Here is a 27,618-nt window from a genome sequence, read left to right as displayed (position 1 = left end):
GTAACCTGAAGCGTTTGTAACCTGAGGCATTTGTAACTCAAGGTACCTCTGTACTGTCATATACCACAATGGTGCTCTGTGGAAGCAACTGTTCTCTGTGTTCAAATGCCTCTACCTAAAAGTTCCATTGCCATACAGATGAGAGAGAGCTTGAATGGTTATGAAACACAGAAGTTAATGGGTTGTCAATAATTGAACTCAACGTACTACATTCATGCAGTCCCCATAGAAATGAACTGAGATGTTTCTGTGTGCACTTCATATGCTCCAACAACAACAACAAATGTTGCATAATTGTAATGTCTTGCAGCAAACTTATTTTACCTTGTATCCACCTCATATTGGATGTTGTTTTAAATGTGTATGTGTAACACATGGTTGGGCTGAGGAGGGGGTTCCAGGTTCACGGGCCTTCCAGCACCTCCATGCAGAGCCAACAGTACAATCCAGGGTGCCTGTATTGAAACATCCATGTCAGAAGGCCCCACTCTTATTCCTCCCACTTTTTTTTGCAGCAGATAGACCATGTGGACAGGGCCTACGTGTATTGGTATTGACATGTGTAGGCCCTGATTCACATTAAAGGTTTTACACATGAAAGGGGAAGGGACACAAAAGCAGGACATATGTTACCTGGATGCTGGCACCATGCATGAACCAGCCTTCATTTCTCTCTCTGTGTTGTTCCTCTGTGTCCCTCACCTGATCTACCTTACAATCAGCTTAGAACAATTTTTCTTTGAGTAGAAGAAATCATCAACACAAGGTTTTCATTCTTAGAATTTTGCAACACAGACTTGTACAAAATAATGTCTCCATTCCATTAACAACACTCTGCCCCATTGATTCTGTGCTTAGAATATAGAGAGAAAGGTGGTGTCTTTTTCCACTAGGGAAGTAGATACTCCTGATGCCCAATTTCACATTAAAGTTATTCCATTTGATAAGCTGTCACCTGGTATTGAATGATATGACTCTATTACAGCTCAGTTCATAGAAGTAAATAGGCTCATTAATCACTTGTTCCTAAACTCTCCATTCTTTGTTGAGATATGGACAAACAAGAATCTATTTGTAAAATACTGTGAAATTTCAAAGATTGCATATAAAATTTGGAACATTACTTTGTTTTATAGCCTTTTGCAGAATGGTACATTTTGCAGGCAAACAAATAAAGAATTTCAATACGATCTCTAGATGCCCGAGAAGCTGGTGAATCAAATGAATGAAGACTAGGGCTGAAATGTTTTTATAATTAGACTGCCAGTAACCAGATTTGATGCCGGGCTACTACAAACCCCAAACCTACTAAGGTATTGGAGAAGGACCCTGCAAAATATTACAACTACTGCAAATAGTGCTAATTTAAAGAAGCACTCATTAGCTGCTTGCTCTTAACACTGTTCATATATGGAGGGTTAAATGATCCATAAATTGGATTTAAACATGCCTCTTTTTTACTGGCTTAAGTAAAGGTAAAGGAACCCCTGACCGTTAGGTCCAGTCGTGAACAACTCTGGGGTTGCGGCGCTCATCTCGCTTTACTGGCTGAAGGAGTCGGCGTACAGCTTCCGGGTCATGTGGCCAGCATGACTAAGCCATTTCTGGCGAACCAGAGCAGCGCACAGAAACACTGTTTACCTTCCCACCAGAGCGGTACCTATTTATCTACTTGCACTTTGACGTGCTTTCAAACTGCTAGGTTGGCAGGAGCAGGGACTGAGCAACGGGAGCTCACCCCGTTGCTGGGATTCAAACCACCGGCCTTCTGATTGGCAAGCCCTAGTCTCTGTTATAGAGGTGGAAAGCACCTCTGAGATCATGTAGTCCAACCCCTTGACAGTGCAAGGAATTCACCACTGCAATATCCCTATTTGGTAACTATCCCTTCTCTCCTTAAAAACCTCTTAAAGAATGACTTAAGCACATTTACTGGTTTGATCCTTCAACTAGAGATACCCAGAATCCTATATCTGTGAAGGTTGTTGTTATTTTGTTGTTTAGTCGTATCCGACTCTTCGTGACCCCATGGATCAGAGCACAGTGTTATCCCAGGATAGATCTTTCTCTCCCATCCCAGTCATTAAAAAATAAAGATACCAGAGAAGCTGCTGTGGACATTTGGAGTATTATTTCCCATACCTTTTTCCTTCTTGGATGCAGGGTGTTCCCCCCACCCTCTGTTAAACAGCTGTGCACTACTGTCTGCCATCTGCAATGCCTGTGTTTCCAACCTATCACCTTCCATTATTGTCGCACATCCTCCCCCTTTCTCAAATCTCGTATAATTGTAACCATTGACTGCATCATTGCTTTCAGGCTTATACTAACAAAGAAATCTGCCTTATTTACACATTACTAATCTGTGTGCATCAAACCTGTAAAAACACACACATAATGTAAAAACTACCTCTGCTTAACCATCAAGAATCTCTAACCAATCAGATCCACACCGTATATTTAAAGTATGGTACATCTAACACACATTTAAAGCACATGACTCACCCTAAGAATATTGGGGAGAGTAGTTTCCCTCTCACAGAGCTGCAGTTCCCAGCACCCTTAACAAACCACAGTCCCCAGAATTCTATGGGGGAAGTTACATGCTTTAAATGTGCATTGGATGTGCTTTAAATGTATGAGGTGGGTCTGCCCGAAATCCCACATGGACATTGCAAGAGAGACAGGGCAGTGTGGACAGGATTCCATAGGTGCCAACTCCCTGGGGCCCTGGGTGGCTGAGCACCCACAAAATTCCCAATGAAAGGGCCATGGCACCCATGGCCCCAGGCACCCACAGTTGTGGGGCCAAGCTGGCACTCCTGCAGGACATATGAATGCAGGATGCATTTATCTCATCACAGCCTTTTCCCTAGAAGCCCCACCAATCAATGAATAATGTATCAATGAGTCATCACATGAGGACTGTGTGAGGCTGCATAGCCTGTGGGTGGGGGGACCTTGCCCAGGATTTTAATGTGGCTTGTGTGTTAGCCACACAGAGGTGAGATATAACTTTAGTATTTGATTTAACAGCATCTCTCTTTCTGAGTTGTACACCTTGCTTTTGGTTTATTTACCCTCTGTGTTCCTGCCCTCATAATATTTCATCATTACGGTATGGCCTTACCTTTTGCCAGGACAGCCCTACCTTTCAATAGCAGCCACTGTGGCAGCATGCCATTGCTCACCTGCATCCCCAGTGGTGTGCATCACTACCAGTTATTGAGAAGAGGAGGGGCAAAGTAGTGGGGAGCCTCATCTGCCCTGCCCTGCTGGCCACTAATGCTATCTTTAGACAGCCAACTCAGGCAGCTCTGTATGTACCACATTGATATGGCCCATACCCCCAAAGCTAGCCTGCTGCTCTGAAGTGTGGCAGGAGCTGTTCCATCACCAGCGTTGAAGTAAGACTCAAGTGCTAATCTAAGAGACGTTTGTACAAGGAATGGATTTGTGCACCATCTTGCCCTTTACCTCATGCAGCAAAATTCCCTGGCCCACCCCTGCCTGTGGTTGTTAAGCAGGGCATATTTATTTCTTCATATTATCTGCAGGCATTGCAACTCAAAAAGATCACAATCTTGCCATTATTGGTCTTTCATACCTTGGCAAGGGGGCAAAGGAATAAGGTGCTGCTGTAGACCAAGATTGCTTGGCTTTACTGCCAAAGAGATAATTTTACAAGCCTGTTTTCTAGTCCTTCTGGGACAATGAATTGTGCAATGGCCCGGATGTAACAAGAAAGAGAAGTATCCCGGTCATTAATATAAATGACAGAAAAGATTCTTAATATCTTAGACGACTAGTTGTTTTTTTTTTTGTGTGTGGGGGGGTCAGATCAGTAACTTTTAGGTAATTCAGTTTAGCACATTAAAGTTTATCTTACAATAGAGTGAAAACTAATAACTTGGTTCTTCGGACTAGTGCAATAAAGCTTCCTGAAATTGGAGAGTCATAAATTCAGTAATAAATTAACCCAGCAAATGGGACAAGACACACTTACATGCAGCTCATATAATGGAACCACCTCTCCATAAACACAGCAGCAAGCTATTGTTTCTCTCTTGAGGCTTATTAAATGCGCACATTGTTGTGTGTGTATGAGCCCATTTTAGGTAGCATCTTTGTAAAGGAATCACATAAAAAAAGCTTCCACTCTCTCTCCACACCTCCCATGCTCATCTAGCTTTTAAATATTATATTTGGAATTGCACGAGAGCTACTTTGTTTGAAACCTGCTCCTCCTTTAGCTCTAGTCACACATTCAAAGAATGTCAGGAGACATGATGAAGACTGCAGAGTAAGGCTGCAATCCTATGCACACTTACAGATGGCTGGCTGAAGGAAAGGCTGTGCCACTGGGAATAACCAACACAGCCCCAGAAAAGAAGAGCCAGCTCAGCTGTAAATACATGCACCTGACTGGCTAAAGGGGTTGTACATGACTCTGCCCAAACTCTATAGTCCTTTCAGTGCATTCCTGAGGGACCCCCAATAGGAAAAGATATAATCAAGGGGGGGAAAGGAGAACACACACACAAAAAGAGGAGGCGCAAAACTGTCTAGCCCCGAGCCATGTAACATGTACTGGAAAGGTTTTTCAGTTTTCTATTTAAAATATGATTTCACCCTGATTAATGTGATTAGCTGTGCTGTCTAGAGATGATTGGTCAGTTCTGGAGATGGTGTGGAGTCTCTAAATAAGAGGTGATATATTGAATACGAGTTTGGGGAACATTAGAAAACTGGGTTATAGCAGTGGTGGTTTGTGGGTTTCAGAAAGATCATAGGAAAGGCAGTGCTAACCCTGTTGTATATGGGGAGCGCCCCACAATGCCATGTATTCTTTGAATGTCTGAATAAGGCTATTGACTGTGAATAAAACCTGGCACTTGTTAGCAGTTGCAAAAGCAGTCATTGGAACTTCCCCATACGTCACATTAAAATGTGACATGTTAGGGAGCATATACAGGATCAGTGCAACAACTACTGTTTAAACTTTAAACTCTCCACCACAAATAAATATTAGACAGTAACGGCTGCAAATGCTTATATCACAATCAACCAGGCTTGGATAGAATTCTCAAGCGGGGGAAAAACCTACATGTTGCAGCATTCTCTAAAAATGGATAATCCAAAAAAGCACATTTCCCTAATCTAATCCTCTGCTCCTCCATTGTTATCCTGCGGCGGATGACAAAAAAAGGCTTTAAAAAAGTACTGTTTGTTGATTTGTACACAAACATGAGTGTGCTATCTGAGACACAGGGTTGTAAAGAGTTACTTTGGCTGCCTGTCGTTTGGGCAACAGAGCACAAATGCCCTAATTCCACTATTCATGAGGTTAAGTTCAAACTTGGGCTAAGCAAATTGACTGACATGCTGATATCACAGAGCATTGCCCCATCCCTCCCCCACCCCACTTCATGTGTGGGAGAAGAACAAGCAGTTTATAGCAGAGCCATCTGCCGGAGCTGTGACCATTCTTTGGCAGATCTCTGTAGTCTTTGAGCCTGCAACTGATCAGGCTGCCTGAATGACTGTTGTCACTAAGAATTAAGCAATTAGGTTGCATTTCTGTTCTATGAAGGCTTCATAAATATTAAAAGAGAACTGGGGATGGCATATATTTTAATCCTCATGTACTAAGCCTCTGCAACCTTTGAACCCTCTCTGTGAACACAACTAGCCCCCGGCAATGCTTTTTAGACGCTTTCTTGCAGATTTATCTCGAACTGTGGTTGGAGTCAGATAGCAAGACAGCTTTCCAACAGGAGTCAAGTTAAAGTGAGCTGAAAAACAATGCATTGTTTGTTTTGCTAAATGCACAATAACAGAAATAACCCAAATAGAAAATTTGTTAAACCAAAGTAGCTGGGTTTAAGTTTCTTTCTGTCTGTATTTGAAGTTATTAGTATTAAATATGTTAAAACCTAGCTTTGTTTAGTAAAACTAAATCATAGATTAGGTTGGAAACAATTGCATAGCCATCTATATTTCACATTTTCATTCATTTTAATTGCATTTCTTTAGGTCATCAAATTTTACTAATGACAATTGCTTCCCCACTATGCCTGATACTGCAATTGTAAAAATAAATAAATACAGTACCGATATGATTGTTTATCATGTTATTAATGCAACATGTAATTAGTTGCTTAGTGTTAACAATATGTTGTTGACCAAGGGAACGTGGCTTCAGCTAGGTGCAAGTGGGGCAGGCAGATTGAACAGTAACCAAGGGGGGAAACGGTTCAACTTGAACCTGAATTCAGATCCCTGCTTGGCCATGGATTGGATCTGGTGGCTTTGGGTACACCTTAGCTTTTTCTATTTCCTGCCTGTGAAATATGTATAGCAGTAAAACTTACTGAGTTTCTATGGAAACAAACTCAAGCCGGTAGAGCACATTCCACATTAAGAGTGCTCAATAAATGATTAGTAACATAATAGCTTGATAACAGGTAGTACATCTGTACAGATTTATCACTGGCGAAAGGAGAAGCAAAACAAGGAAGAAGGACAATAGAAATGAGAGCAAAATCACAGCTGCTCTGTCTCTCTTGGTCGGTCAAGCATCAGTTCAAATACAAGTTAGTATTGTTGCATGCCAGCCCAGTCTCCAAGCGGTGTGAGATTCCAGGGGTTTCAGGTACTTACCCAGGTTTCCTTTAAGAAATGAGGCACAGCGACGACTCTGATGTCTATGATATATGGTTTATTTACACATATGTACAACCTGAGCCTACAATGGAGGGGGGGGGCAAGCACCCCAAGAGGATCTTGTTTTCCCTATAGCTGCAGCCTTGGATTTAAACAGAAATAATCCAACGTGCTCTGCCTCCCTGTCTAGTTTGCTGCCCTTACCAACCTGCAACCTTTCCCCCTTTAAATCACATCACATCTAACCCCTTCCTAACAAACTCTGAGCTGGAGGAAGGACCCCACCCTTTTGCCATTAGGCACAGAGCCCCCTCTCCTTGGCTTTCTCAATAGGTTATTACCTTTCCTTTGTTTTCTTAATGGCTCATCTCACAGGCGAATGCCTCATCAGGGAACTGGCTGAGCTTATATTTTAACCCTTGCTGGATCCAGGGGCTCAGGAGGCTTGATTAAATTCTAGCACTTACCAGATTTAGGAATTTAAGGGAGGCTGGCACCCCCAAACTCATAACAATATTTTATTTGGCCTCAATGTGCACTCTTGATTACAATGAACTGCATTTGTCATTTTAAATCACTTTCAGCCATTTTGGAAATCATTTTGGACCTTCTCACAATCCTGGTTTGTTTTTGCCATCCCAAGGAATTTTGTGTCAGCAGCAAAGTTTGCCTCCTTACAGTTTACCCCTAGCTTGAGAAACCTTATGGAGTGTCTTGTTTAGTATGCCCCTTCCCAGGCCCTGAAATCGATATGGGAGGCTTTGGTAGTAGTGCTGCCAATGGTTTGGTACTTTGAAACTGAGTGTGCTGATTAGTTAATGGAATATAACAGATTTTAATTTTTCAGATGTTTATATTTTTATTGTGTTTTTATACTGCCCTGCAAGCTCTGCAGGGAGGGTGATTTAGTAGTAGTAGTAGTAGTAAATAATGATGTTGATAATTTTCACTCTCATCCCTTTGGGATGATTCATCCTGAACTGAATGCTCCTCAGCTCTTGTTGGCTTTCTTCCAGGGATCACTTTAACTGCTGTTCTGCTACCTTCTTGATTTTAAGCACCCGCAATCTAATTCCACTCTGGTTCAAGTGGAGTCTGACCCTTTTGTCCAGGCTCAGTTTGTTCTGAAACTCTTCCTCCCAACAGCACTCTCCCAGCCAAGTACTAGGGCTCCTCAGCTTTGCCTACCTGTCTAGAGTATTTAACTGTAGTCATCTGCTTTGTCTGTTTTTAATACAGAATTTTTGTAGCCTTCCCTGGGACCTGCTGGTACAGGGCGGGTAATGAATATAAGAACAACAACAGCAAAACAGAGAGAGAGAGAGAGCTAACCATAAAACACCTGTCTTTAAACCTTCTACTTCGCAATCTAAAGTTTGCTTCCAGGACTGCAAGACTACATCTCTTCATGTCTTTGGTGCCAACATGCACCACAACCCCTGACTCCTGCCCAGATTCATCTAATAGGCTATCTAGATGATGCATGACACCCACAACTTCCGCACCAAGCAGTCACCATGCCCATCACAAATCTAGCTATGTCCCTTATTATCAAATCAACTACTACCAGGAAATCCCCTGGGATTACCCTCAGCACGAGAGAACATCTCTTTGCCCCTTTCTCCAAAGACCGAGTCCTTTCTAAGTGATCATTTGCTTCTGCCTCTTTTCAGAGAGGGACACCCTCTTTGCCCATTACCCTCCTTCTCTATGAAAACAGAGGAGATTTCACCCTAGGAGTTTCATGATGCTAACATGTCCATGAAGGCCTGATCCCCCAACTTCTTTGACTCTCTCAGAATCACCAGGACAACTAGATTGCCATCAGAGAAGTGAACTTGTCCTCTCAGAACATGTTCCCCCAGGAACTAATTGTATTGTGCACACTTCCAGGACTTTTACCTAGCAGACACATGTGGAGAGCCACCACACGTCTGCTTGTGTTCCACTTGTATCACTTTTATTGTTGTTCATTGAGCTGCTTTATTTGGATTTGCTAAGTAAAACAAAAATCCTATAATCTGATTGTGTGATAGTGTTTTTGTAATCTAAAATTTATTTGCATTATTTGCCCTGAAATCTCTTTTGGATTATGGGTGATTTATCTGTTTTTAAAATAAACAAAAGCAAATAATGCTGCGCCTTCCACATGGGTGCATCTTTAAAACATATTACCTAGCCTCTTGTGCTGATTTAACAACACTCATGCTAATTGTTTCCAATTTTGGGAATATTCGTATTGGAATTCACTTTTATATTTAGTTTTACATATTGCTCAGCTTCCTTCATTGTCCACCAACAAATACATTACAGACAAGTGAGAGATTTATCTCACATGTTAATGCTTTGCACTTTAATTGATTTCTGCCAGTGGCTATGTTCTTCGACCTGTATGCTACATTTTCCTGGGCATGACACACCTTTTCCACCTGGGTTTTAATCAAAGCAATTTAACATCTATTTTTTCCCCACCTACCAGGAGAAAGTGATGATGAGGCAGAGTGCTACTTAATTCATTTTGCTACCACAAGTTCCTTAGAATGTTAATTGGTTGATTTCCTGGTTGAGTGATCCTGCAGTAAGAACTACTTTCATTGAAAAGAATGATTGGACAAAAATAAAATAAAATAACTTTCTTTTCTACCATCATATTTGTAAGAGTTCAGCTTTTGCCACCTAATAATACACAGAGATTGGGAATATCAGTGATAGTTACTAATAATAACCTTTTATATAGCATAGGAATGCCTGGTCAGACTATTTGTTCATCTTGCCCAACATTACTGGCAGTTGTTTTTCAGGGACTCTGGCAGAGACAGGTCTTTCCCATCACCTATTATTGGAGCCTTTTTGACCAGAGGTGCCACAGACTGAGTTTGTGAACTTCATATGCATTAAGTCAGTTATCCTTATCACACTTTGGTAAGATAGGGTTGATAATCCTGACCTATCTTGCAGCTGAGAGATAGTGCTTTGCCTACAGCAACCCAGTGAGTTCACTGGTTGGAATTGGACTGGTGATTCTAAGCTCATACTCTTAACCACTATACCACACTGACTGCTCTGTGTATAATTGCATATAATGTGTGAAATATATCTTTCTGGATTGGTAGGAGGTATCACCAGGGTTTCTGATGATATGGCTGTGCGTCGAAACAGTGATATGTTAATATATTTTATTCATATGATTGTGGGATTGGCTTTATGCCAGTGTCGAGTTCATGTTCCACTATGATGTTTTTCAGCTGAATTATTTATATCAGAACAATCCATCTGCAGATGTTAACAATGGAAGTGTAGGACAGCACATTGATGCTGAAGAGGTTGTTAAATGAAAAGTAGAGAGTGCTTCAGCTTGAAAAATCTCCTTTGCTCTTATTTGTTTCAGAACACTGTAGAAAACAGTTGTTATAATTATCCATAGTGCTCATTTAGTTTTTTCTTACTAAGCATGAAGACACAGTGTCTGTGATTTCATTTCTGCAGTGCTCATCCTCACAGCTACATTGTGCAAAACTGAAACATTTAATGTGTATCTTCAACTACTGTTTTCATGGAGGAAAATTTGTGTCGATTAAATATTTCCTTTTTACAAATGTATAATAAAATATATTAAATATTTCCAAATTTCAAACCATAATGGCCACATAAATACTACAAAATTTGAGTTGTGGGATGGTTTTTTTTTGAGCGCTACCAAAAAAGCACACAGGGCAGAGATCATTATTTGATTTTTTAAAAAAAGCTGTTTAAGAGCAACTATTACATTTGAAGGATTAGAAGGCATTACCGCTAACTCTGTTTATAGTGTTTTGCCTTGTGAAACTGATTTAAGATTTTGGTTCCAGACATTTTATAGTTCAGTCTCTGGGATTTAATCTCAATAATGTGTTACACTTGCTATTGTCCCAGTGAATTTGTTGACAGACAGTAATTGGGTCACTGCATTGAAATACCAAGTGTAGGCTTAGAATTCTCTTTGCTGGTTGGCATGACAACCATAGTGGTCAATTAAACATGCGCAGAGAGGAGTCAGCAGCCTGTGGTTCTCAGATACTGCAAAAGAGAGGGTAGAAATGTTAAAGAATGTTCCTTTAAAGAATACATAGGCAGAGAATTCCAGTGGCATCTGTTGTTTGTTAAAAAAAAAGGGCGGGGGGGGGGGGGAGATTGTGCAAACTGAAACGAGACAGAAAGACAATTAAAGCCTGACTATGTTTCATTGAATCTGAAACTTAAAGCACCCCCCAATGAATAATGAATCATCGCAAAAAGAAAATTAAAATCATTTGACAAAGTCAATGTCTGCAGGGGAAAGAAAAGATAATTTCTTATGCTCTGCTGAGTGCAGTTCAAAACCAAGTTATGAAACAAACAGAAATGACCAATCTCCATGCAGATCAACTCCACTGCATGTAGATGTCATTGGGTCAGTATGTTTACACCGATGTGAATTTTTTGCAATGCACTCCAAAGGTAATATTGCCTTCGTAGCAGTTTCAATACCACATCTACACTTACTGCAGTGTCCAGTGAGGTGTCCAGTGTGGCATTTGCTGCAACGTCTTTGGATCAGTTTTGCCTGAGGCGGCCTGATGTCATAGGCAGGGTCCTTGTGACAACATGGCCAGCCATGTATCTCCCCAAATGGGTCTAGGATCAATGCATCTTTGTGGGCTGTGATCCAGTCACTCCCATTGGTATGTGACAACTACCACCTGGTCACAATTAACCCTCCCCCTTTAGGGAAAGTGATTTAAGAGGCTATCAGGAGAAGGCCAGGGTGAATATGATCCTGTTATTCTTACATGATATCTCAACAGCTTTTTAGGATGGGTATTGGTGAAGGCATTGTTTCCCAGTGGTTCTGATCCTATTTCCAGGTTAGGTTCCAGAGAATAGAATTGGGTGATTGTCTCCTTATCAGTGGGGTGCCTTAGAGTACTATCTTGTCCCCAATGCCATTTGACATCTACACGAAGCCATTGAGAACAGTCATTAAGAGATTTAGGGTGAGGTCATCAATACACTGATGATGCCCAGCTCTACTTCTCTGTAGCATCTGAATTGGGATAGACCATGTAGGCGCTAGACTTGGACCTGAAGTTGGTGGTGGGCTGGAAGAGGGCCAATAAACTGACTCTGAATCCTGACAAGATGGCGATTCTGTGGGGTAGATGGTTCCCGAGTTTTGATAATTGGTCAATTGCCTGCTTTGGATGGGGCTGTACCCCCTCTGAAAGAGCAGGTTTGTAGTCCGGTGGTGTTCCTTGACCCATCTTTGTCTCTGGAATATCAGGTGACTTCAGCAACTTGGAGTGTCTTCTATCAGCTTAGGCTGGTATGAGAATTACAGGCATTTATGGACCTGGATCACCTGACGACTGTCATCCATGCACAGGTAGCCTGAAGGCTGAATGACTGCAATGCACTCTATGTCCTTGAGGTTGGTTTGGAAGCTGCAGCAGGTGCAAAATGTAGCAGCTCAGCTGCTTCCTGGGGAAGTATATTGCTAACACTTCACCTCCCTGTTGAAATAATTGTGTTGGCTGCCAGTTAGCTACCAGGCTAAGGGGCTGTTTTTTGGTGCATGCAGTTTGGGACCAGGATACCCGAAAGATTGTTTCACCCCTTATGTACCCAGTCAATCTCTGGGAAGGTGTGGGCCTCTTCTCATGATTTCTGTTTTGTACAATACGGAATTGAGGGCCTTTAGTGTTCTACACACAAACGCCCCGTGTGTTATGAAAAAGAGCACTCTGTTTTTAGAGGTAGGCATTGTATCAGACAAGACTCAGGGACAGGCACAAGCAACGTGATATCTTGCTTGGGATAGCCACATTTTAAGGGGCATCAGTAAAACATGCAGTCAGAGATGCATATTATCCTTTACGGTGTAAGAGAAGATGCCAAGCATGCCTTGCCTCTGCAACATGTCTAGTGGTAATGGGACACACCTTGGATTCCTTAACACAACTGGTTGGGGCAGCCCCATGGTTTTGGGACAACCCTAACTAGAATCATGGGAGCTAATGTGGTGTAGTGCTTAGAGTAAGGGTACCAGATGTCCCCGTTTCCTGGGGACAGTCCCCGGATTTACAAATAAATCCCCTGACAAAATCCATCTATTTAGTAGGAAGTTGAAAAGTGTTCCCGGATTCATTGAAAAAAAATCTGGTAACCTTAGCTTAGAGAGCTGTACTGGGACCTGGGATACCAGTGTCCACATCCCCATTGGCCACGAAGTTCAGTGGGTGATAACATGACAAAGGGGGAAACCATTTATGCCACCTCAAGCTCCTTTGAGGAAAATGTAATAACAACTAACTAAAGCAAATTTCTAGTATGTTAGGTTTCTTTCTTCACTGGTCATGTATGAAAACAGGTCTATCATTTCCTTAGTTATTTAAAAATGTAAATGTACTTGGGTTTTTGCAATAAGTATACAGAGGAGAAATAACAAATGGTTTTGTATCTCTCATTCAAGCATCATGATGTCATAGTTTAATATATCTGCCTGTGGATTGGCTCACGCTGATGAAAGCAGACAACAGTGCTAACAAATGAGTTAAATTGCTATTATGGGTCTTTAATAAAAAGAAACCATGTGGTTAATGAGAGAACTGGCTCTTTTCAGATTAGCTATTTACCTCTGTTGTTAACATTGTAAGATAATATAATAAATGTAGCACGTTGCACCTTGTATACAGTGATTTGGTGACTATTTTGGTTCAGCAACTGATAGTGTAGCAGAGTAAAGATGCAAGACTAGCTCATGGGACCGCTACTTATCTGCATAGTTTGCAACAACATAAACCAATATGAGTGCAGATGAAAGTTTTTCTGTAGAATAAAATGGAAATCTGTGAACAGGCAGAAGATCTCTGTGCCAGTCTTTCCCCTACTCCAAAACAAACAAGCAACACAATGTGAGTATAAGATACTGCAGTTAATTAAATTGTTGAATGTGACCTCTTCTGCTTTGAATAGTGTGTGCAGATAAGGAAATTTGGCCATATGCTGGTGGTTACATGTACACCCTGAGGTCATTCCTTGGTATGAATTGTTAGTAACTCAAGTAATCTGAGCTGACTTCTATATTGACACAAAGTGGTGTAATTCAGACCAGACTCACAAATTTGTTACATTGTGGGGATTATTATGTATTGTATCCCCTACAGAATTTTGCAGTAAACTGCAAATAATGCTTAAAATAACGAATGTTTCCCAATATATTGAGGAAACACAAAATGGTCTTGCAGAAATCTCATTATATAGCAACAGTAATTTGCACCTATTTTATATATGCACTGCATCCACAGGATCTAGTTTGCTTAGAAGTACTCTTGAGATTTGCTTTGTAATTTAAGAGGTCATTTTACAAATGCTTCAAAACACAGCATTGTTCATTTATCTTCCATGTGTTGCTTTTTCAGTTAGCAAAGAGTATCAGTGAGCAAGAAGAAGAAATGCTATATCAATATGTTTGTGCCTATACTGTTCTACCATTTTGATGTTCTCTTATATTATAATTTCCATGCAGTAGCATAAGGGGTTGACTTGAAACCAGACTACTTAGTATTCCAGTGGTGTTTACCATTAGATTGCAGCTTTGAATGGAGTTTTACCAGAATATAATTTCAGACATATTTTTATTAAATATTATTAGGAAAGAACATTTTGCATATCTGACATCAGACTCGAATCTTGCTTTTGATTTAAATGAAATGTTACTGAGGTAGTCTGGTTATTTTAAAGTGTTGTAAATTTATGTGGCCCTCAGTGTGAACTTAAAAGAGGCTGGGGAAGAACAAGGATATGCAACTAGGAAAAGAAATTCATAGGAGAAGATAATTTGTATATTTCTCTATCCACACTGTGAGATCAAATAATTGTCTGGACTAAATAAAAACATTATGGAAGGATGCCTTGACACTCAAGAAGTATTTGTGTGGCAAATCTAATAATTGATATCGAGTTGGAGTGTCCTGCTTATGCTAGCGGTGTTGGGGAGCTGTAGGAGGGAAGGAGAAGAAGTGGAAGTCACGTCTGTTGGTGTGATGTTGGGTGTTATCCAAATGGACCACCTTAGTAAGCAGTATTTCTGGAACCAAAGGGAAAGGCCAATAAGGCCTTAAGGCCTTACACTGTCCATTCAACCATGGCCCATTCACTTGGGTCTTCTTATCTTGTTCAAGATTTAAGGCTTAGAATTATGGTCAGAAGAAAAGGTAGGCTTCTGCAGCATTTCCACAGCATCTACAGATGATGATAGCGTTCTCAGCCCTGTCAATACCTTTTTGGTTGACTCACTATGTACAGAAAACAAAATAATTATGATGGTGCTGCATTTGCTGTGTTGGTGTGGTGTTTGGTTCATGAATTTTTATAAGGCAATTTGATATCTGTGGAAGAGCAACATACCTATAAAAGACAAGAACTGCTTATTCGTTCCATTATATTTTCCAAAACCACTTCCTTTATTAGATATTAGCATACATACCTACAACAAACTATAAAAAAGGAGAGGGTTGTTTCGTGGAGAAAAACTGGAATTAGTTTGGTATGGCTGTGAAGAAATGTGCATGAAAATCTGGCAGCTGTGCATGTTTACTTCATTTTCATGTCGCAATGTAGTTGTTCCTCTTCTTTCTTTTTGAACACTTAGAAAAATAGTTTTACGATGATGATGATTATTATTATTACAATGGTGATAGTTATAATAAAAAGCACAGGAAGATATAACTGCACACTTTATCTTATCTCTGGCAGTTTCTGTATATGGATTGCTCCATCTTTTATTTATTTATTGATGTTTTTCAGCAGGTTTCAGTAGTTGTTTGTAAACAGCTGTGTCCAGTCTTGTCTCTCCCACTTCCCTCTACTTGTTTTGGATAATGTACACACAGGAGGAATAGAATCCCTTAATGCTCAGACATTTAATATCTTGTGGCACATTTTGCCTTAACCAGTGCGAAAAGGACCTGCTTGCAATCAGCAAAGTGTGTATCAACTATGAAGTCAAGGCTGATTTGGTTGCATTAGAAGCAAGCAGACATTTTTGTTTTGTTCTGTCTGTTAGATACGTCACTAGGGGATGATCTTGGCAGAGAAAGCCGCTGTAGGAACTTCTGTGTGTTTATCAGAGCTGCTTCATTTGGAAGGAGCTTCTGAACTGAAGTTGCACATTTAATGGCAAACCCAGAACATCATCCCCCCCCCCGACATAGTTCAGACCTGGGGTCCCCAACATTTTTGACCTGGAAGCCCATTTAGAAATCTAATAAACTACCATGGGTACCACAAAAATGCCCAATTCTCAGAATCCCCCCCACCCAAATGAAACACAAGCAAATAAGTAGGAACCCTCCTAAATAGTCAACCTGTCAATCATTCAACTCAAAAAGTTCCCCAAACCTATCAATTTTAAAAGCTTAATGGCGGTGGCAGGAGGTCTGAGGGTCAAGGGTATGTGTGGCTGAGAGTGCTCTGGTGCCCACTGACATTACTTTGGAGACCCCATGTTGAGAATATGAGAATCACATTGTAATAGCTTTTTTTTTGTTTGTTTTTGAAAAGTGCCCATGGTTGTAGAAATGTTAATGTTAAAAATATATTTGCTGTATATGTCAAAGCAGAGAACATGCTAAGTGAGTTTTTGAATCATTGGCTTGAATTGTAAGATAAACAAATGGGAGGAAATTTGCAGCATGGAAGTTTGCCGTTCTTTTTCTTTCCTACAGCTGCCTACATTCACCCTCTGAGAGTTGAGAGGCCCTCCTGAATCATGTAGGATGAGGTAGAGGATGCTGTAGTTGGAGGTGGTGATTGACACCTGCCTATTTGGGGCTCTTCACCCCTCCTAAATGCCCCTTCCTTATCCCATATTGTTCAGAAGGGTCCCTGTTCCTCCAGAAATGCCTTTCAGGGTTACCAGCAGCTGCAGAGGGGACAAGGGAAGAGCAAACTTTTGTTAAAAAATGTGAACGTCCTTCTCCTTATGCATCTAAGGATCCAAGTCATTATATTTTACTCAGTCTTTTTCATTATTTTTGATCTGCTTGATGTCAAATTAACTAACTGGAGTACATATGTCATAGTTGTTGTATCAACTTTGGTTTTGCCTTTGGCCTGTTTATACAAACTGCATGAATTACAATGTGCATGTTTGCTGCTGGTTGCAGCTTTCCAGATCACACTATAATTTAACAAGTTTTCTCATGGCTCGATTCCCACCCACTTACGATTGCATCTAAACCATGTCATAAATGTCTTGATGTTGGTGTCATGTGTTATTTTTAAAGTGTTCCTGAACCTGTGGAGAGTAATAGCAGAGAGGTGAAGGAAAATCAGCATCGCACAGCTCTTCTTTGCATATGAAAAGTCCAATTCAGCCCTAAATTCATCCTTATTTGTGTTAGCAGAGAGAATCCTCTGTTACCTGGAGGATTGTTCTGAACTACATCTTCCATCAGCTTTGGGCATCATGACTAGTGGTCAAGGATGGTCAGAATTGTAGTCCAAAATGCCTGGAGGGCACCAGACCAGTGATCTAGAGGAAATTTCAACTTACTATGCTGTGTTTGTCCACAGTAGTGCATTTAGATGAAACACAGCTGAGGCTGGCAGGACTTTCACTGTTTATGTGATTTTGAGACACAATGCAGTAGCTAAAAATAATTGCCTTTCAAGTCCCGTTCCCCCCTCCCCCCCCCACATTGTGAATAGCAGACTGCATTGCTCTCTGCCCCAATGATGGTCCTTACACTCAACTGCTAAGAGAGAAGAATGTTCCACAGATTCAGGAAACTGCTCCCATATCAAACCATGCATTTCCCATGTTTATTTCATTTGACTGCATTAGTCATATACTTAATTTGTTTTCTGCCTACTTGGTGTTTACACCTTTCAGATATGGGCAGTAGGACAGGGAGAGAGGAAGAAATCTGCTTGGTTAACATGCACCTCACTTGTCATCGTTTAGGTAAGCTGTACATTTGCTATTTTAGTTCTTCCTCAAAAATTGGCCCACTCCACAAGGATTCCCTCTTGGACAGCACTGCAGAGTAAAGACTGGACCTAGGACGATGTGGAAAAAGCAAGCAGATTATCAGAAGCAATCATAAACTTATGTTGCTTTGTAGATCTTTCTGATATGGAACTGTTGGGCACTGAATATGCTATGCACTTACTGGTCTGCAACATATGCACATGATTATACCTGGCTTCTCCCAGTCTCTAGGCCAAGGGTGGAACCCTTTTTAGTCCAAGGGCCACATTCCCTTATGGGCAACCTTCTGAGGGCTGCATAAGCAAGTTTTGAAGAAAAAGTGGGGGGAGCAATGAATGCCACTTTCGCCTTTGTGCAGTAGAGTACATCCTAGTGATTTTTAGACATGCACACATCAACCAATGCACCCAGGCAAGCAAGAGGCTTTGTCACAATTACGTAATCACTCAACAAAGGAGTTCAGTGGGGCTGGTGAGGGGTGTGACCTGGGGTATGGCCTAGGGGAATTCCTGAAGACCAGTTAGAAAGGCCTGAGGTTTCCTATCTCTGCTCTAGGTATATCTGCTGTTGCTTCACTACCATTGCGGAATGAATACCCAAGGATGAGTGACCTGCTAGCCTGGTTATCTCTGTCCCTGTATAATATGGAAGAGCTAATCTTGGCAGCATCACCACTAGGCCTGAAGAATATCATCTGAATCAGCCACATGCTTTCTAGTTCTTACAAAATAGAATTTTGTAAGAGACAGCATTTTGCTGCAGCAGCACATCAAACTTCAATTCCTTGACTAAGGTCAGCATCTCCTGGAACAGGGGTTGCCAGCTTTATTGGACCAGTGGGCACATTTACAATTTAGAGAGGGTGTTGGGGGTGCCAGTCACAAAACAGCTGCTCTGGGGTAAGCATGACCTAACACGAAATGGCTGCAATGCAGAGTGTGGCATAACACAAAATTAGAGAGACAGCTACCCCAGACAGCCTTGTGGTTACTATGGCAAGTCCTGATTGTGCAGAATGAGTATTTTGTGATCTCTGCTCCTCAGTCTCTCTCTCTCTCTCTCTCTCTCTCTCTCTCTCACACACACACACACACACACACAAACACACACTGTTGCTGTTGCTGTTTAATAGCAAGGAACATGCCTCAGTACCAGTAAAAAGATATAAGGTAGCCACATCACACTTACTGCCATTTCAAAGGAATTGCTTAAAAGATACCTGCACATCTTATCTCATAACTTACTGCCCCAGGAAGTCTAGAATCATACCTTTTTTTAAAAAAATGAAAGCCCAGTACCTAGCGCATTTGCCCAGGGGTGCCAGTGAAAGCCTTTGTGAATTCTACAGCACCTGTGGGCATTGGGTTGGCAAGCCCTGTTCTATAGTCTAGCCAAGTTCTGTCACTTGGATTCTGCCTTCCCACTCAAACTTATTCTGGGAAATGGTTTCCAATCCTTACCACTACTATGTAAACCTCTACTAGCAGCATACAGAGGGAAGTTCGAATCTTTAGGGTTCTTAGTGGCTACATAGTTCAGTTCTAAATCCCACCACCACTCATGGAGAAGTGCCTACACTCTGTTCCCCATGGTCTGTTTTTCCCTACACATCATGCAAGCCTTGTTAAACTCTCTCTCATCTGACAGTCATTTTGGATTCTGAGATTCAATACTCTGCTTAGTAGAGTGGTTACAGCTTCTGGTTCTTTGTGGCTTGATGTCAGCTAGAACGAGTTGCCATGTCACCCAGTTCTCCCCAAAGCACACAACCACTCAGATGAGTTTCTCTCCCAGACTCTTTTCATAATTTTGAAAAGGCGAGGATTGTACACTGTCAGCCTCTTCAAGCTTCCTTCCCCCAATTGCTTATGAAAATAATCTCCAAACAGTGTCAATAAAGAATTTCCAGATAACAGATAGTAGACATTTATAATCAATTCAAAGAAGGCTGCATTGACAAATTATTTGTGAACAAAGAGTCGGAGAAACAAAGTAGAAGATCAAAATTCTTCATTTGAAATCCTTTGGGAATGCATTGGCTGAAAGTGATTTATTTATATTGTGCTATTAAATGGAGCATTCATAAATGAGATGTGAATAATTTATTCAACAGATATGATAAAATATAGAAACTGTCTTCTGTTTAAATTCTGAGTGTATAATGTGGGTAATGGAAGTACTATGTGTAACCACATTTAAGTGCATGCAAAATTGCTTTCATGTGATGCAGCTTGAAAGTAGGACAGTGACATAAGAAGGAATCCGCTTATTGAAGATCTTCTCTCTCCCTCCCTTCGTATTTTCATAAGTTGGAAACAGAGAAAATTCAGATTTTATTTTTCCAGAGTGGAGGGACATTGGAAGAAAAGGCCACTGACAATTCATGGGTTTTCATGACCAACATTAGAGTTGTCAGAGCTTATATAACCTCCTTGATGTCTTGCTGTAGAGGTATTCACAGTGACACATATAAACACAAACACACACACACACACACATATATGCAACTGCCTACTGTGTGTATGTGTGTGTGTTTTCAATAGCAGACATGTTAGAAGCCAGTGTGGTGTAGTGGTTAAAAGCGGTAGTCTCGTAATCTGGGGAACCGGGTTCGCGTCTCCGCTCCTGCAGTCCATAATGATCATTTTACTTTTGTAAAATAGTATCAGCATGTGTCTGGAAAAGACATTTGGATAGAGGATGACAACAGGAAGCCACTGGCTGGCCAAATACGGTGACAGCAACTGCCATTGCTAATGCCACCACTGTTGTAGCTTTTCAGGTGTCTTCTTACTGCCTGATTTTAACTCTCCCTCCTTTTTTTTCTTTTTGGCGCAGAGTGTAGTGGGAGAAAGGGAATAAGAAAGAAGCATGTAGATAGCTTCTAGTCCAGGGGTCGGCAAACTAAGGTCAGCGGGCCGGTTCAGACCCAATTGCCTTCAGGATCTGGCCCACAGACTGTCCGTGGATCAGCATGGGGATTCTGCGCCATTTTTTCCTGCGCCATTCTGTCCCCTCCCACACCGCTGTGGCGCCTCCTCCCTGCCTCCTCCTGGCTTCTCCCCATCCTGCCTAGAGGAGGAAGGGGGCTGGCCTGGCCTGGCTGAACACCATTTTAAGCAGCCCCTCTCCAGAGCCAGCCCTTTCGCTCCACTCATCTTCCTGCCCCTGCCCTGGTGCTCCTGTGGGCTTTGTTCTGCCTACCCCCAAGGAAGCAGCAGCCCCAGGGAAGGTAAGCACAGTGGCTGGGGGTGGGGAGGAGGACTACTTGCCCCCTCACCTCTTTTTTCAGCTCCCCCCCCCCCGTCCTGCTTCTCCGGCCCGCCACAAGGTCTGAGGGACAGTGGACTGGTCCGCAGCTAAAAAATTTTGCCAGCCCCTGTTCTAGTCAGTCATCCACGATCCCCTATATCTTCTGTGCTTTTGCAATGTCTAATGAAGTTAAAGTTTAGATCACATGAGTAGGATGAACCCGGTTTCTCAATGAATAGCTCAGACCTGGGGAACTTAATGGGTGCTGTACTACTGAGTGGACTGGCATCACTTCAATGTCTCCTGGCCATTCTGCTAGTTGCTAGCAATTTTACATGGAAAATTTCAGAGATTCTAGTTTTGTAGAAGAGCAGAAAAAATCCCGCATTTCACATTTTTTGAAGGACAAGTCTAGATGCTAAAAATTCAAAGACTCAAATTAAGTCTTCATCATCAAAGCATAACTGGAATTCTCTTATGTGGTTCTTCTAAAAAGAAAATACTTAAAAGTTAGTAAGAAATCAACAATGTTTGACATTATTGGTCATGTTCAGGACAAGTTACCATACTTCATGGAGGAGGGCTTAAAGAATATGACTTGGCGAAGGAAAAGAATAGAAGTCAGATTTTTTCATCACTTTAAAAGGTTCTAAACCTATGAAAATACTGGTTTAACTATCAATAAATATAGGTGGCTAGCTTGGTTGCTCTTGGAAAGAAGAATTCACTAAAACACCTATAAAAGTCTGTGACTTGTGTGTTCTAAACAAATGCCTTGATTCCTTTGATCCTATATAATGTTCATGGCCAAGTCAAATGTGCAATGCTTCATTCAGTAGAATGCCCTCAAGGCAGCTTTATTTGATGGTAAGAGCTAATGAAGATCTGTGATTTGCTCTTCCCCTTTCTTTTGCTCCATGTTTCCTGTTAAGAATTAATTTATTTCTTGAGCCCGAGGATACTGAAGTCCCAGCATTGATCCTAAACTCAGCCAGCTATTCATTAGTAGATTCTAATAAGATCACTCAGTTCATTGTTTGTTTGGGTGTCACTTCACAAAAAGTGTCACTACCCATATTGGTGTTGCCTAATCTTATAAATGAAACTAGTTCAGGTGCTTTGGGATCTTAAATACAAAAATACACTAGTTAAGGCTTATGCTGAAAAATGTCACCTTGATTCTGGGTGCACTCCAGTCACACACAGAGTTCCTGTGTTTCCATAGAGAACTGTCTCCTCTTGAAGAAGATAGGGGAGTCTTGAATATACAGTGGTACCTTGGGTTAAGTAGTTAATTCATTCCAGAGGTCCGTACTTAACCTGAAACTGTTCTTAAACCTGAAGCACTACTTTAGCTAATGGGGCCTCCTGCTGCTGCTGCGCCGCCGGAGCACGATTTCTGTTCTCATGCTGAAGCAAAGTTCTTAACCTGAAGCACTATTTCTGGGTTAGCGGAGTCTGTAACCTGAAGCGTATGTAACCCGAGGTACCACTGTACCCTGAAGACTCCAATGCTCCTGCAGCAAATCTATGTGAGGGAAATAAACCCAGAGGTAGAAAAGGCTTCCCAAAGACATGTTTATAAGATCTTCTTCTGCTTGTCCAATTTTAATTTGTAGATGACTTCTTGTATCTGAAATGGTATTTTAGAAGGGTTTGTACAACAGTAAAACCCATGTTGGGTGCAGGACAATTCTTCATTTTCCAAACACAGGGATTGCTTTGCTGCTCTAAAATGTCAAGACCTATTTGACATACATATTTCCTCAGTCATGTTATTGATTCCTTATTGCAGTACTTTGCCATCCATATTTTTGATTTGCCTTAGTTTGCTGTAAATTGGTAGATGCACTGACCATGTAATGCTTCAATTGATTTTGTTGCATGTTGATTTACAGTGTGTTATACCGATCATGGCCTTTTTGGTTGCTTTTGAGAATAGCTTTCATGATGACTGGTCTGCTTCTCCTTTCAGTAGCACTATTTCAGCACTGCTGAGTTCAGTGGTGCTACCCTTGAGAAAAGAATTCATTCTGTTTGGTCTTAGTACCAGGGGTGTCACGGTAAGCCCCACTTTGCTCAATCAATCACAAGAGTGGCAATGTTCATCAACTTTGGGGACCCCCAGCCCCCTCAAACATTTCATTAGGGAGGTTGAGGGGACCTTGGCCCCTAGGAGTTGGCTACTATGCCTAGTACTATGTGTGTCCCCTTAGATCCTATGTGTGTTAATCACTCATACTTCGAGAAAGAGGGAAAGGGACATGTATTTTCTGCAAGATGTTGTTAGAATGTATTTGCATGCAATTGGAGTTGTTGTAATGTTGGCTAATATCTCTTAGCTCTGGGATAAAACTTTTATGCGTGTGTGTGCATGTACGCATACATATGGCATATACACACGTCTTTAAGCACTAGTATTATAAACTCAAACATGAACAATTTCTAAAAGTATAGTAAAACAAAACTTACAACTGCAATTTAATATTTACATTAAGCAAGAAATAAAACTGTTTGAAGTGTAGGACAGTGACTTCACAATCTTTTTAATTTAAAACGTTTCTCCTTTATGAAATCTTTAGAATTATTCCTTATTCTCACGAGTCCAGGTTGTTACTGCATTTGCTTAAATTCAACCCTCGTTGACATTGTTCCTCCCACCTCCTTTTTCATATATGCCACTGTCAAAATTATGACAATATGCTTTTCAGGTGGGTTTTGCATCTTGAACCTTTGTGATGGCACAGATTTTTCTGCTGAAACATCTGAAACTATCCAATGACGCAGTACGCAACTATGTGTGCTTTAGTCCTATAATTGCATAGTGATCTCTGAAATACACAGGCTCTCAATCACACACCCACACTCTCTATAGTCCTATTCATGCAACTGAATAAAACAAACATGAAGGAAGGTGTGGGATTGTGGTGACCTTTGCATGTTGGCTGTATCACCTGTACAGTCTTTATGCACTTGCTTTATGGGTAGGTGAAAGCCATGCAGAAACTTGGTTCCCAACTGCTCCGAAAAACCACACTTGCCTGTGTGTACATTTCATACACACAGAGAAACTGTACAGTAAATACATATAGATGGGTATGGGACTTGCTGCCAAGATCTCGCTCCTGCATATGCATGTTTTCTGTATATACTTCCAATTTTGTGACCAGTACATCTCTCTCTCTCTCTCTCTCTCTCTCTCTCTCTCTCTCTCTCTCTCCCTCCCCCCCTGGCTTTCTCTCAGACACCTAACCAATGAAGATTTGTTGGTTATATATAAAGCCAATTATGAATGTCAGTGCCAGTCTAATATATTTTTTTAAACACGAAAGCTCATACCAATAACAAACTTAGTTGGTCTCTAAGGTGCTACTGGAAGGAATTCTTTTACGTATTTTGTTTCGATCACGGCAGCAGACCAACCCAGCTACCTACCTACCTACCTACCTACCTACCTACCTATATTTTTCTAAAGCAGAGTCCAAATGGAGCAAACACGCCATTGAGCCACTAATTCATGTCTCCATCTATTCCATGCATTGCCTGAATCAGGTTGCTTTACACTGTTGCTTAGCAGGGCTGACTGTGACCCCACCTCCATCCCGGCCATCCCCTGTATTGCCACAGTGACTGGCCCCATGTCTAACCCTACTTTTTGCAGAAAGTTTGGTAATGGCACAGTCTTAAGGACAAAATGAAGGAAGCAAATGCACCCTTAAATCATTTGGTAGCCCCCAATAGACCATTTAAAAAGCCCTTTCCCCATCATTTGCAGTAGGCTGTTGTATCAGGTTTCATTCTCCTTTCTAGTTACTGTAAGGATAAGATGGGAACTTGCACAGCCATACAAAATGGAGTGAAAATTAGGCAGTTAGCAGTATACTATTCTATCATGAAACTGTTTGAGTCTTTGAATTTTTAGCATGCAGGTACAGGAGTCAGCAAACTTTTTCAGCAGGGGGCCGGTCCACAGTCCCTCAGACCTTGTGGGGGGCAGGACTATATTTTGAAAAAGAAAAAAATGAATGAATCCCTATGCCCCACAAATAACCCAGAGATGCATTTTAAATAAAAGCACACATTCTACTCATGTAAAAACACGCTGATTCCCAGACCGTCCACGGGCCAGATTTAGAAGGCGTTTGGCCGCCGGGCCTTTGTTTGTCTACCCATGATGTAGGAGATCCTTTGGTGCCTCAATATGCAGCTTTAAGCGCTAGGTGAAAGTGTTCCTCTTCAACCAAGCCTTTGGCTAACATCCTATATCATTTAAATGTTTCATGGGAGAGGGTGGAAGGGGTTGTTATTGTTTCATTTTCTTCTTCTTTTTATTAGGTCTTTTGTGTTTTTATCTTGTATTGTTATGCTGTGAACCCCCCTGAGAAATGCAGGTGAAGGGTGGTATACAACTTTTAACAACAACTACAACAACTACAACAACAATAATACTGAGAAGTTCCCCTCTGCATGTCCCACTGAAATGAAAGGGAATTGTGAAAGCCTGTGTTCCTGCTGCACTGTTCCTGTTAATTTTGATGTGCTATATTTTCCAGTAGACTGTGTCCAATAACCAGCGCAAGCCCAATATATTTTGTGGCCTTAAGCAAAATACAAGATGCCACCACCCTTTATTCCATGTTCAAAAGCTGGCCAGACTGGGCAGTTTGGGGCAGAATTTGCCATTGTACCTTAAGGGCAGCAGGTTAGCAGTGATATCCACTTTCTACCCTCAGCATTTGCCCCCTGAGTTGGATGCCTCATTCTGCCTCATGGTTGTAAATGGTCATTGTTCTTCTTACTCAGCCACCATTGTTCTACAAACTTGCTGGAGGGCTGTACTTTATCAAGTGTTCTCTTTTCTTAATAGAAGAAAACTTAGCCCAGCTTTCTCTCCCGTGGACGCAAAGATGTCTTTAGATATTTGTTTAATCATATCATAGTATTAAAAGGGCACGCTGAGGACACCCTGCACTACATTTAGCACACAACTTTTCCAGTGACTGAAAAGTGTTCTTTAGTGTAGTGTCATAGAGACATTTACCGGATAGCTAATTGAAGGAACGAAACGTTATTTGACGGTTGTGGAGTGTGGATCTAGATTTATAAACTTTTGCCACATATTGTGGGAATGGGAGCATAGCTCAATCAGAGATCCATGCTTTGCACATGAAGGGTCTCAAGATCAATTCCTGGCACCCTCAGTTAAAAAGGGTTCAGGTTGCAGGGCAGGGGAAGACTTCTGCAAAGGACAACTGCTGGGTGTCACCATAGTAGATTATGGATCGGAACATAGGAATCTGTGTTATACCAAGTCAGACCATTGGTCTATCTAGCCCATTATTGTCTAAATTGACTGACAGTAGCTCTCCAGGGTTCCAGACAGGAAACTTTCATTGAATACCACCTTTAACTGTTCAGCTGAAAAAAATTATTACATAAAAAGGATTGAAGTTGGAACATAAACTGACCCTGAATGTGCATCAGCTGTAGCAACTGAACCATTGGCCTTACAACTTCATATTGCTACGCTCATTTTAGCTGCTCATTTAACATAAGTGGTTACAATACATGGGCTAGAGACTCTGTACATCAACCACAGGTGAGAAACACTGCAAAAGAGTGGGAGTTTGACTTCTGGAAGAGTTAGATAACAGGAAGAGGAGGGCAGAGGAGTAAACATAGTAGTCCTGTGCCTTCCAAGGAACACTGACGTGATTTGCCTTGGCTATTCATAGTGAAATAACTGGTTGAGAAACTGGGATGCTTCCTGGAAAATAACTGAACCCAGAGGTCGCTGCTCCTAATAGGAGCAATTCAGAACTCTCAACTTTTGAACAGCGTTCAAAACTCCCATTGCTCTAGGTGCATTTTGTGACAGGGAGTTTCATCAGTGTGAGCAGTTTCTGAGCTCTGGGTGCAGTACTGCACCTAAGATTTCAGATTAAAACTGCCACTGCTGGAAGGAAAGGAGGACCTTTTCTGCCTCCCCACTTCCAGCCACTCTCTGATGACTGGAGAAGGGACCCTCAAAAGAATATTAGGGAGGAAGGCAGGGGAAGTATGGATTTGTTTTTTGCAGTCTTCAGGTGAGGACTAGACCTTGTGAAAAATGAACATAAGATTTTAGCTGTAGTTCATTCATTTTCAGCTTTCTATTCTTGTTATTAAAAAAAGCGTGCCTAGACACTCCGTTGGGGTGCCCATAACCTAGGTTTAAGGTGCCATTTAGCTCCTAGCTTTCATATCTCAGTTTCTAACACTGCTTTTGAACAATATTTTCATTTAAATATTATTTTGTCAACACGTGATGCATATGCTTCTTGAGCAAGAAGAGTGTGCTAATCAGTTTGCTAATCATTGCTATGAATCTTTTCTTTCCTGGGAGTTTATGCTTGTAAATTTGAAGCTGTTGCATGTACTTCAAACCAAGATATAAGCTAGAAACGTGGAAAACAATTAATTATGTTCCTCCTCAATGAAGCCCTTCGATTAAAGCTGGCCAGGCTTTAACTAAACCTCCATGAGAACCTGTCTGTCTGTCTGTCTTTCTTTCACATGGAGGGGTCCATGCTGGGTGTGAGATGCACTGACTTAGGACTCATGAAAATGTGCTATAATTTTGTGACAGTGCCTTTCAACAATCTTTACAGCACTCTTCTAGTTATTGCTGTTAAATAAATTATAAATCA

At 41.3% G+C, this 27,618-nt stretch overlaps 1 protein-coding gene across 3 annotated transcripts in view; it reads left to right on the top strand.

Annotated features, from left to right (window-relative positions):
• GPM6A (glycoprotein M6A) overlaps positions 1–27,618 on the top strand; it is a 170,876-nt gene that overhangs the window by 74,156 nt on the left and 69,102 nt on the right. Inside the window, exon 2 of one of the 3 annotated variants that reach the window (XM_083457560.1) lies at positions 17,579–17,650. The exons of the other annotated variants lie outside the window; for them this stretch is intronic. Within the exon in view, the coding sequence (XP_083313686.1) occupies positions 17,579–17,650 (72 nt within the window). The remainder of the gene's footprint in view (positions 1–17,578; positions 17,651–27,618) is intronic. 3 annotated transcript variants of the gene reach the window in all.

The sequence above is a fragment of the Podarcis tiliguerta genome (assembly GCF_965153285.1).
Source record: "Podarcis tiliguerta genome assembly, chromosome: 9".
NCBI lineage: Eukaryota > Metazoa > Chordata > Lepidosauria > Squamata > Lacertidae > Podarcis > Podarcis tiliguerta.
Note: the sequence above shows the minus strand (reverse complement) of the source record. Positions and strands in the feature narration are given on the sequence as shown.